At 34.5% G+C, this 12,952-nt stretch overlaps 1 protein-coding gene across 2 annotated transcripts; it reads left to right on the forward strand.

The window, feature by feature from the left end:
• The first annotated feature begins 1,584 nt into the window (after positions 1 to 1,584).
• On the forward strand, positions 1,585 to 4,813 carry LOC147396642 (uncharacterized). 2 transcript variants are annotated; one of them, XM_086449723.1, is made up of 2 exons: positions 1,585 to 1,727; positions 4,186 to 4,813. In XM_086449723.1, exons 1-2 carry the CDS (start codon positions 1,689 to 1,691, stop codon positions 4,567 to 4,569), a joined length of 423 nt encoding a protein of 140 aa, XP_086305849.1. In that variant the 5' UTR covers positions 1,585 to 1,688; the 3' UTR covers positions 4,570 to 4,813. The 2 variants fall into 2 exon arrangements, with proteins under 2 accessions (XP_086305849.1, XP_086305850.1); XM_086449724.1 differs by having other exon boundaries at positions 1,612 to 1,721.
• Positions 4,814 to 12,952: the final 8,139 nt, after the last annotated feature.

A 12,952-nucleotide genomic window follows, 5' to 3' on the forward strand; every position in this document is an offset into this window, starting at 1 on the left:
CCTCAAAATTTGCACTATTTTGAGAAAATCTGTCACTCAGAATCTCGGATACACGAATGCCTCTTTTTGTAGAAATTTTTTTAAAATTAGTTTTTTTTTTTTAACAGAATTAATCTCCATAAATATATATCAATTTAAAAATCACACCCATTCGTAAATGATTTTTGAATCTCAATAGGTATGAAACCCATTGGAACCACTAGGCACCTATTCGGATCAAGGAATCCGTTAAGCACCCTTAAGCCCCTTCGACACCTTTCGGTTCGGCCTTGGTGCCTATCCAAAATTGGACGGCCCTATTAAATATTTAATTTTTCTCTCTCTTTCTTTCTTTCTTTCTTTTTTTCTATATTTCTATTCTTATATATTATATATCTATATATATATATATATATATATAAATAAAATAAAATAAAAAAGAATTATTAAATTTCCATATAGCTTGAAGCCATTAGGAGCTCTCAAGGAGAGAGTCTTTGGAATGAAGAAAGAGTTGAGAATAGGTTCTTATATATAGGTTTAAAAATCCCTCCAAAACATTTTAAAAAGCAATGTGGGATTTATAAAATTTGAAAAAAGGAGCCAAAAGAACTTTTACAAATTCCAATCCATGTGAAAAGTTATCAACCAATAGAAATGCTCTTTTTAAAAATTACTTACTTTTCTTTTAACAAAAAGTAAACCAACCATAAAGTAACTTTCAAAATATCATTTTTAAAATAAACCAAATTAATTTTATTTGAATCAATTTTAAATAAATATTAATCATCATTTATTAACATTTATTTTAACAGGAATCTCATATCGTACTTCTTGACGTGAAAGTGTATGAGAACCATACATGCTTTTCATGAAGATGCAAGTGAAAAAGCATATATGGTTCCTATCCACTTTCACGTCAAGAAGTGATATATGATGCTCCAAACTCAGGTCACTTCAGCACGACTCTTCCATATATTATATATATATCATGTACCATGGCTAGACACTTGGCCTAAGATTAAATTCCTCATTTTTTATGATCGGATTAATGAACTATGCCCCATACTAGATATCCCATTGAAGATCCGGAGTCAATAAATCCAACAGGGATAATGTATTCTTACTTTTAATTACTCCTCAACTATATAAATTCAAAAGAATGAATAATTCATGCATGTTAATAATAAATTTGGTAAGTAAATATTTATTTATCGAGCCATAATCTTCTGACTCAAAAATTTTCACTCGGTCACCAGGGCAAGGCCACAGAACCATAGATCTTTTTCTTCAGGATACACAAGGAAAAAGATCTATGATTCTGTGCCCTTACCACGTCAATCGAGTGAAGACCGAGTCAAAATTTCCGAGTCAGAAAATCATTAGTGTTATTTATTTGTGCGTGCCATGTGAGGTGCTCATCAGAGTAGGCCCAGCTTCCCACTTTTTGACTGCCATGTGTACCAAAGACCACCGCTGTTAATTATTCCATCCCCTATTGGCAATGGAAATTAAGCTGGACCATAGTGTCTCTCTTTGCCCATAATATTCTTCAAGCAATAATGTTCGTTGATGATGCCAATTATAAGTTCCTTACCGAGTGGCAATATAAATAGCCATTGCTCCTCGCTCCCTCATCCCTCATTCGAATTCTCTTGCTCTCTAGCTTCCATTTGGAATCCATCTCTCTTACATTTCTTTTCTGGTTTATGTGTTTTGCTCCCGTTTTCTTCATGGCTACAGTTAAGGTCTCTCCCTCTCTCTCTCTCTCTCTCTCTTTGAAATACAGGCCCATTGACACTGGAATTTTCCAAGAAAAAGTTATTTATTTTTGAAAGTAGGACAAACCCATGATCAGTTATATATGTTTACTGAGCAGGAGTTTCTAATGTGGTAAAATCTGAACCCATTTATTTGTTTCAGATTTTTTTTTTTTTCCTTTTTCCATAAGTTTTGGGCTTAAGAGCGCTCAGCCGTGGATCTAAATGTGATCTGATGGTTAGGATCACTGATGTGATCTGACGGTCAGGATCATTGGATTGCTTGGATTACTTTTCATAGACGAATAGATGCAAGTTAATTCCTAGGGATCGGGGATGGTTTATTTGTTTCCATCCCCTCGTCCATTTGTTGGATCTTAGGAACTCCAAAACCATCCATCAGAACTGCATATGTATCATGTCATGCATCGAGTCACACTCATTAAGAGTGTCCAAAAAAGGCAGTCGGTTTTGGGTATGATATCATGGACTCGATTATTTTTCAGTTTCATTTAAAATAATGATGACTGCACGCGGTTTTGCGGTTTTGATATGCAGTTGGGTATACGGCTGACATAGTTAGGACACAGAACCACACATATTTTCCCTGTGTATCTTGATGAAAAAGATTTATGATTCTGTGCCTTTACCACATTAGCTGCATATCCAACGGAGTGTATTCATGATGACTCTTTCATTTAAGATAGTCATCTTAGAGTCCAATTAAGAATTTTAAGAAGATTCAATAATGGTCATGTTTTATTATAGTCAGAAATAAATCTACATTAACTAATTAATTATTCTTCCCATTGTTGGTATCAACTATCAAGTGAAGAATTTCATATTATTATTATTTTTTATTGTCATTCAATGATAATTGTCTATCTTATCCGGTAGCTAACAAATATATGTTTTATTTAGGTTTCTATTTCAGGTACGTGTGGAACAAAAATCAACCTCTTGACACTCTTACTAACATATCCATAATTTTTTATTTATTTATTTATTTTTTTAAATTTCAAGTCAAAATAGAAAATTTTACTCCTTTCCTATTATATTATAGAGTCTGGCTAGTCTTATTAATTTAGTAAGGATATCACCCTTACAAATGGGCCTTGGGCTCAACTTGTTGCATTCAAAAAACCATGATCCGATTCTTCAAGACCGTAGAGGACAAAATTCTATGAACTTTCAAAAACAAATAAATTCAAAAAAAATATTCTTTTAAATATTTAATTTTAATTTTAAATTTGGGAATTAGCTGAAAATTTGGTAGCCATCCATTTTCAAAATCTTTGATTGAGTCCAAAAGATATTTTTTGTGTTTTGAAAATTTTATTTTGGATCTGAGCTTTTCCATGAAATCTAGAGGGGTATGGTGTTGGATTGCGAATGTGGTAATCCATTTGAGCAACATGACCCTTATTAAGGCTTAAAATCTTATTAAGTGTTTTTATGTATTATAATGAAAGAAGGTCAAATGGGTGTTTTTCACACAAATATTTTGAAAAATCAAAAATACCCCTATCTTTACATTTAAACATTACAATGCCACCTTGACAATGCTAAATGTCGGTTAATTTTCTAAAATCACAAAAAGGTATCCTTTTATTAGGTATCTCTTTAGCATCCCTTAATTAATATTTTAAGAAGAATGTTGAATTGACTGTGCTCGACAATACATTTAATACTGAGCTGATGTGGTAGTGCCTCTAGAACCATGTATTTTTCTGCTTGAATCTCATGGAAAAAGATTTGTGGTTTTGGATACATTGCCACGTCAACGTAGTGTTGAGCGTAATCAGCTTAGAATGAGTTATATTTTAAAGTGTAATGATTTTGTAACCCAACCTAACTGGGTGATTCAAGAACTCAACTGACGTGTATCCTGTAAGAATCGTAGATTTGTTCTCTCGGGATACTCAATTGCACATCCCTATAAAACATGTTCAGTTGTGTATACGGTTCTTGCACCTGCCACGTCAGTGAGTTTTTGAGTTACCGTGTCACGTGTCAGGTTGAGTTACAAAATCAGCCCTCTATTTTAAATTATAAAATATACCTTTATGAAATATATGCATCTGCACATGCCACCAACTAGTATTTTTATTTCTTTTTTTTTTAAATCAAGAAAATAAAATATATTATAAATGAATGAAAATAAGGGGAAACCCCTCATTATAGTTTTCTAACAAACAGAAGACACAGCAAATCTCCCTCGAAACATTTTTGGGGAAAGGGAAACCTAGTGACCCACCTATAATACATCATAGTTCATCCAAATTAGTTGTTCCTCAATGTATCAACTAATCAACCCATTTGAGTTCAGATATCGAGTCACATCCAAATTCTCAGATTGAGATTCAAGGAGACAGATCTATGATCTATTTACAATGGAAAGGGCATTTTCGTAATTTTCGATCTTAACTTGGTATGGGTGATGCAGCTTGATGCAGCTCAAGTTGCTGGTGTAACCAACCTAGCAGAAGAAACAACGCAGAAAATAACTGAAGCTGCAGAAGAAGCTGAACCAGTTCAAGAAGTCGGTTCCCCCGACATTGAAACAGAAATCAAAGAAGAATATAATCAAGAAGAGGAAGTAGCACCCAAGGAAGAAGACAAACCAGCAGTAGAGGTTAAAGTAACAAAGGAAATTAAAATTGAATCTGCAATCGAAGACGTAAAAGAAGAAAAGAAGTCTGAAGTAGAAGAAGAATCCTCTACTACAGTAGAAGAAGCTGAAACCGGTAACGCTGAAGAAACTGTAGATGACGATATTGCTGATGAAGAAGAGGGCAAGGTCGAAGAAGAGAAAGATGATTTGGAATAGGGAAGGAATTAAAAGCTATGGTTATTATCTTTGGCTGGGGGAGATAATTATCAACTTATTAAGATATAAATGTGTTATGGGTTGAGAGTTTTCTTTGTAATCCTTCCTTAAAAAAAGGGTTTTATTGAGTATGTTGGTTTTTTTTTTTTGGTTGGTTTAAACAATGGAGTTGATTGATGCTGCTTAGGGTTTGTACTTGATGATGGGTTCACTTATTTATGTGGGAGAAATGGGATTTCTGTTCTCTAGAGATGTTTTTTTAGTTTGGTAAAGTCTTGTGAAAATGTTTTTATTTAGTACTTATAATCAACAGTTTTGATTACATTTTTTATGAATAATGCTTTAGTGGCCTCAAATATTTACCTCATTTGGCACTTTGCGAACATGGAGGTGAGTATGAACCATAAATGCTTATCATCGATGTACGAGTGAAGAGCATCTATGGTTTTGTGCACACCTCCACATCAGAAAAGTGTGAAATAAGGTCAATCTCAAGGTCACTCAAGCACAACTCTTTTTTATGATTCATATATCATGTCCAAGTTGGCTTTATTGACCATCCATCTTTGTTTGCTTCTCATTCTTAGGAGGATAACCCCAACTTTGCATGCTTAAAATTATGAGAAATTTCCCACACCGTGATCAATTTTGATGAAACTCCCATTCCATCTCACTATTCATTTTAATTCCCAAAACATGAAGTACGGGATTGCAGATTTTTCAAAGTGACGATCTCTTACCTATATAAAGTAACGAGATCACTGATATTGGAAGCTTGCTAGTTAGTGCGAAGCAATCATGCTAGATTTCCTTCACATTCTTCTTAACTTTTCCATCAAATAAGATATGATTTCGATTTGGATAAAGGAGAGGATTTCAATTGAGGACTTTGTGATGAGATTTTTCAATTGGATACCTCTTTGGAAAAGGATGTTTCAATGATCCTAACGTGGATTTCTTTTCCTAACATTCTGTTGTTCTGCTATGAGGAAGCTAATCTTCGTAGTTTGGCATAGATTGTTGGTAAAGTTTTAGCCACTGATAGGGCTACCAGTCATGGTACGTGTCTTAATGGGGCGAAAGTCTGATGGTTCTAGACTTACTCAAAGATAATCCCAAGAGAATATGGATAACTCATGGGCAAGTTGGAATTTGGCAACAAATTTCTTATGAATCAATCCCTCACTATTGCACCAACTACTTCAAGCTAGGCCACCAAAATAACAACTATAGAAATAAAGAAGGTATTTCAAAAACTGTTGGCCCAGGAGATAAGGTAGTGGAGAAGCAAAATACTAAAACTGCAGGAAAGGAACTCAGAGAGAAACCAAAGATTAGTGGAACAGAAGTCGGCAGGGCAAATGGCCCAAAATAGAAGGAGCTTGTGCAGCACGTTCTTGGTAAAGGCAAAGCACCTGTTATGCCACAGTCTTCGGTTGAGGAAGATAATGACATGGCAATCACCTATGCTAATGTGGAGCATGGCAAAATTTCTAAATCAAAAGTGGCTACTAAGGTGGAACCAAACTTGGGAACAAATTTTGAATTTCAATTTCAAAATGATCTGATGTTTGTTACTAGTCCTATTCCCACACCAACTCCTGCGCCCATTATCTCGATCTTAGTTGATGTGGTGCAGCCAAAAAGGAACCTTCTCCCTTGGCTATGGATCTGAATTTGGAAAATCGTAATCTAGAGGAAGGAGAGATTAACAAGAATGACTCAGGGGAATCTTCTTCTTTACAACGATCTACCCCAAGATACAGCTCGTTATTAGATATTATGTCAAGTACGCAAGCTGAGCCGAATCTTCTGATTGATGGCATACAGCCCTTAGATCTTGATCTACAAATTCTCCCAGATTATGCTAGAGTTGAATAATCATCTCAAGATGATGAAGTTGATTTTTCATCTAGCACTTCTAAAGAGCTGAATTACTCTTCTGATCAAAGAAGTGATAGAGCAAAAAAATTAAGGATTCGTAAACGTCGATCATGGTTGAATATAAGTCCTCCTAAATGGACTAGATCGAAGAAAAACATCTAAATCAATTTTCTTATGTTAGCTCTTATTTGGAATATTAGAGGAATCCAAAATTCCTCATCCCTCTTAAAACTAAAAAACCTAATGAAATCAATAAACCCTTTGTTTTTTGCTGTATTGAAACTGATGTCTAGGAAAGATTCTAATCTTCAGACGTTGCAAAAAATTCTTAGAGCAGGAGTTGCTGTTTCAAATGATATGAAAAATAATATGGGATCAATATGGGTGTTCTAGCTTGGTGAGCCTTTGAAGTTTAAAATGCTAAACCTATCTTCTCAATACATTCTTATATAAGTCGAATTAGATAACAAACAGATCATATTATGTATCCTTAGAGCTTCATGTTTAATACAAGATCGTCGGGCTCTTTGGTCTGAATTGAAAAGTTCGCTTAATCCCGAAAGCAATTTTAAAATTGTGGTAGATTTCAACACCGTTCTTTTCCCGGATGAAAAATAAGGAGGTAGGTACCCTAATCGTCTTTCCGTTGAGGATCTAGGGGAGCTGATTGGAGAACTTGGATTAATGGATGCTGGATATTTGGGTAACAAGTTCACTTGGTGTAACAATCAACAAGAGAGAAATCATATTTGGGGTGGACTAGATCATGCCTTAGTTTCTTCCTCCTGGGAATCAGAGATGTGTTCGCCTGTGGTGTATCATCTTCCTAGATTATCTTCTGATCATTGGCCACGTCATGTTCAGCTCTTCAAATCTATAACTGGGCCCAGACAGTTTAGATTCTTGGACTTCTGGACTGACATATATGATTTTTTGCATATTGTGAAGACTTCTTGGCTGCCTAGAGCGGAAGGGTCTCCTTTATTTTGGTTCTTCTTAAAACTTAAAAGATGTAGTCCTAAAAAGATTGGAACAATGAGGTTGTGGGCAATGTCCAAGTGAAACTGAAGGAAGCAGAAAGTAAAGTTCAAGAATGTTAACAATTACTAACATTTCAAGGTTGGAATCATAACCTCTATTTGGAATGTCAACAAGCCAAGGCAAAGTATGCTACATGGGCAAGTAATTAGGAATCGTTCAGGAAACAGAAGTCTAGAATTTCTTGGCTCCAAAAAGGGGATAGGAATGCAAAATTCTTCTATTTTTCTACCAAGATTAAAGCAACAAGAAACGCAATTAGAATGATCAGATCAGCGAGTGATAATATTCTTGAAGATCCAGAAGCTAGTGGAAAGGAGGCAGACAATGAATTTGAAGCCCTTCTTAATTCTACCCGAAGATGTTCTTACGGCAATTTGTTTGAGGGGTTACAATGCAAAATCACTTCTTCTCAGAATAGTTGTATATATGCTTCCCCTTCTGAGAAAGAGGTGTTACAGGCCATCAACGGAATGAATGCTCATGGAACAGTAGGTCCGGATGGGTTCTTGAGGTTGTTTTATCTCAAGTGCTGGGACATTATCAAAGAAGATCTGTTAGCTACAATATCAAACTTTTTCAAGGAAGGTATAATCTCGAAAGATGTCAATGCCATGTCCATAACCTTGATTCCTAAGGTTGATGTACCCCTTTCCTTTTTAGATTTTAGACCCATTAGTTTGTGCAATTTCTTGTATAAAATTATATCTAAAATCTTCACTTCTAGATTAGGGGATATCCTTCCCTCTCTAATCTCCCCCGAACAAGGTGCTTTTGTAAAGGGGAGAAATATTTATGATAACATTGTGTTGACTTATGAGGCGTTAGATAATCTTAATTTGAAAGCTCGAGGCTACAATTTGGCCTTGAAAATCGACATGAAGAAAGCATATGACAGGCTTGAATGGCTTTTCTTGATGGTTGTCCTTTTGAAGATGGGGTTTTCTAATGAATTTTTGAAGTTGATTAAAGGTTGCCTTCGGTGTCTCTCTTATTCTGTGTTAGTTAATGGCTACTCTTATGATTTTTTTGATGAAAATCGGGGTCTGAGACAAGGAGATTCCATTTCACCTAGCCTCTTCATCTTAGCAGAGGAAAATCTTATTATGGCTTTGAACAACCTTGCGCAAACTAGAAAATTGGAAAAGTTTTCAGTTTCAAAAAAAAGGGATAGCCCCAAGCCGCCTACTTTTTGCAAACGATTTAATCATATTCACCAAGGCAACTTCAAAGTCCTTATCAAAAATCAAAGGCTTCCTAGAATTCTATGAGAAGGCATCAAGTCAATAAATCAGTCTAGAGAAAAGTAATTTTTTTGTGGCGGAACATGTCGAAGAAAAAAGAGTTGAAATTGTGAAGATGATCCTGGGCTTTTCTAAGGGCTCACTCCCTACCAATTACTTGGGTGTCCCTTTGTTCATTGGCAAAGTGATGAGATATATGTGTAGAAGATTGGTGTAAAAGATCTTGAGAAAAATAAAGGGTTGGAAATCCAAACTTCTTTCGGAAGGAGGCCGACTAACTTTGTTTTCTCATGTGCTCTCCTCAATACCAATCTATTTCATATATATTCTCTCTATTCCAAAGGCAATTTTGATTTCCTTGGAATCATGCTTCGCTAAGTTCTTTTGGGGTCATAACAAGGGAAAGATGAAAAATCATCTTGTGGCTTGGCATAAAGTGTGTAAACCAAAGTTGGAAGGTTGCTTGGGTATTAGAAATCGTTTAGAGGTGCATAAAATAGGCTTAATGAAAATGTGTTGGAGATTGAAAAATGAGCGAGGGCTCTAGATAGATTTTCTCAAGAAGAAGTATGTTAAAGATGGAAACTAGTGGAATCCGACAAATTCGAGAGGTTCTAAACTATGGAGAACTATTCGGGGTTTTCTCCAACCGACAATTTGCCTCTCTAAGAGGTTAATTGGAGATGGAGCATCTTCATCAGTTTTCTTACACAACTGGAGAGGATCTTGTCCCCTAATTGATCTCTATCCTAATGAAAATATTAAAGTGCTGGAGGTCTAGGGTCCATATGGTTGGGATGTACAAAAGCTAAGAGATATTATTGAGAATCCTAATGTTGTGGCAGATATACTGGCATCTAATGTTCAACATAGTAGCTCAGATAAAACAATCTGGATGGCTTCAAAATCTAGATTATTTCATCTTATTCGATTTGGGACTCTTCAAGAGCTAGAGGTAACACTAATCAAATATGCAAGGCAATCTGGAATTCTCAGGTTCCCACAAAGATGAATCCATTAACGTGGAAGATATTTCACAAGACTTGCCTGGTGGACTTAGTTAGGAAAAAATGGGGTATTGAAATGGTGTCTAGATGTCCTTGCTGTGAAACTGAGGAAGAAACATTTAGTCACCTTTTCTTTCAATGCTCTCTTACATTAAAGGTATGGAATTGTTTTAGTTGTCATCTTTTAAAAGAGGAAATCAGAGCAATGTCATCGACGTCGCTACTAAAATGGAGGTTATCAAAAAAGTCTTACTTTGGTACACTCACAGGTATGATCCCATGGGTAGTATGCTGGAACGTTTGGTTAGCCAGGAACAAACGCATTTTTGATAGTATAATGCCCACAACCCATGAAGTAATCCATAGCTGCCTTAACTAGATTAAGGAGTTGGATGAGCATCAAATTTACAAGGTCTCTGCTTCAGATGGTGAAATTCGAAAACTTAAAGATCTTGGAATCCATAGGAAACACATTCAGCCTCGTCATGTAGTTATTGTTCATTAGCAAAGACCTCCTTTAGGGTGGCTAAAATTAAATACGGATAGAGCAGCTAAAGGTAACCTAGGGTGTTCAGGTGGTGGAGGAGCCATTCTCCATGACAAAAGGGAGATTTGGTAGAAGCGGGTCATTGGGATTTTGGTGTTGTGACAAATAATAAAATGGAAATCCATGCATTGGTTGCTGTTTTGGGGAGTTTCCAATTAGAAGGAAAAAAGTTCATCATAGAACTGGATTCGGCTATCATAGTTAAAGGTCTCCTTGATCAAAAAATTTCTTGGAAGCTAGATCAATGGGTGCATAAAGCAAGGAACCTGATTTCCAAATTTGAAGGCGATTAACTCATATCTAGGGAGAAGCGAATGCAAGTGTAGACAACCATGTTGTTGCTGCAATTCACAATGCCCATCTGTGATTTTCAAACAAGTTTTAGAAATGCCATTAATTGTTAAAAATGTTTATCTTAGTGATAAGCTTGATATTCCACAGTTTTGTTCTGTAAATCGTTAGGGACATCCCTATGTACATGTTTTATTAATCTAACACACTTTACTTACTTGGTTAGCAAAAAAAATATCGCTGATATTTATTTGAAAAGTGGTAATCTCACTAGTTATAAAAAGTGACGATCTCGCTAATCTCACTACTTTATATCAGTAAGATTGTCACTTTGAAAAGCCTACGATCTCTCACTTCATGATTTGAGAATTAAAATGAATAGTGAGTTAGAATCGAGAAAAAAATAACACAGTAAAAAATAATCCAATTCAAGTTTTTATCTTAAATGACAAATCAAATATAATGGATTACTATATATATAATGATAATAATACTTGAGGTTCAATAGATTTTTAACATCATCTACATGGATTTAATAGTCGCCACCATTCATAGAATTAAGGTGTGAATGGACACCATAAAATGAGTTTTGAAATTTATTTTTTCAAGTAAATAATGACTTGAATTTGATCTTCATCTAGATGTAAGGGGTAAAGAGATTCAATTGTGAGACAACAAAGGTATTAGGCCCCTCATTTGACCCATCAAATTGAAGGTTACCAAAGATTAGTCAAAAGTGAAGTGAAAACTGATTTTTTGAAGTTAGAGAAGATGATAGAGGAGTTAGGAATTAAACGAAATATAATTCGGCCTCTAGACTCACAAAAGAAGTCAATGAGTAAGTCATATAAAAAAAATATGTTTGTTGGGATTTTTTGTAAACTTGAGATTTTGATGTAAATCCACATGGATTTCAACTTTTTAACCTCCAAGCAATCACCTAACACTTATGAGCTCATGTAAGAATATATTTTTGTTGGTTAGGCTCTAGGGACATATCCATGGATGGATCATATCCTTGAGGGAACCTTCACCTTATACATAGAATTGTGTCCACTAGGGACTATTTTTGTTGGCATAGAATGTTAAGTATAGATCTAAATAGATTTTGATCAGGGTCTAGAAAGATTTCTAAAACCCTTATTACATGAACTTTACAAATAAATTGCATACTAAATCCTCTTATGACATAATGTATGGTTAGTCTATATTTATCATTAATTTCAATTAAATAATATATAATATAATTAATTGTTATTATTTTCGTATAATAGGAAAAGATCGTAAATTTCTGGGAACAATCTAGAAGATTTGAAGCATTCATTGCAATCAAGGACCTAGGAGAAATCAACTGACCAAGACCCAAGTCAGTTGGGCCCACTTAGATCGTAGCTCCCAAGTTGACTAGGGCAGCGCAGTCGAGGTAGTGAGTCCAACCTCGAAGTTTGTGCTAAAGATTGGTAGCTAAATACCATTTGTATTGAATTAGGGTTTTCGATTTATTGTAATTATGAAAAGTTTCCAAAATCCTATTTCTCTTAGAAACCCTAATTTGGTCTTTATAAATAGGAAATCAGACCAGAATTAAAATCATCTAGATCTGAGAATAATAGTAGTTTTATTTCCTGTTTTTATTTTTAATTTTATTTTAGAAGGAGTTGTAATCGAAGAACCTTTGCCAATTTTAGAAACCTTTCTCTCATCTCTACTTTCTCAATTTTATGTCATCTTTATTTTACTCTATTGTTCTTGTAATGATTATCGACTAAACTCTTTTTTAGATCGATTGAGGAAGTCGGAGCAAGCTTTTATTAATCTTTTTACTGTTTTCATGATAGTGAGTGATTGTTTTACTATGATAATTTTAAGTAAATATTATCAGATTTAATAGTAATTATTTCTCAGTTTTGATGGTTTATTCTTTGATAAGTTCAAGATAAACCATGCTTCATAGAGAACACTTAATATTTATCCCATAATCGTGTATTAATACGTTAATCACATACTTTGAAATTCCTTTCTAATATAACCGTTGAATTTTTTGATCCACAAATATTACCTTAGTTTAATGGATCGAGATAAATAGATGATCTCAAAATCATTAATAGAACTTGTGATGGTAGATTCAACTGATATAAACTTCTTTACAGTATTTGTAATCCTTCTTTTAAGCATTTTATTTTAGATAAATTATTCTCAAAACTATTTTTAATTTGATTATGTAAATTTGAATTGGATTTGAAGTGAAAAGAATATCGGATTAACATTGTCTCTATGGATTGATCCTTGCTTGCCAAGGTAGTTTTGTTCTTTTATCTTATCATAATATATAACTTGAATTTAATTTTAATTAATCCGGGAAGACTTGGACT

This window comes from Akebia trifoliata, chromosome 8 (genome assembly GCF_017979445.1).
Source record: "Akebia trifoliata isolate Shusen 1 chromosome 8, ASM1797944v1, whole genome shotgun sequence".
In the NCBI taxonomy this organism is placed as follows: domain Eukaryota; kingdom Viridiplantae; phylum Streptophyta; class Magnoliopsida; order Ranunculales; family Lardizabalaceae; genus Akebia; species Akebia trifoliata.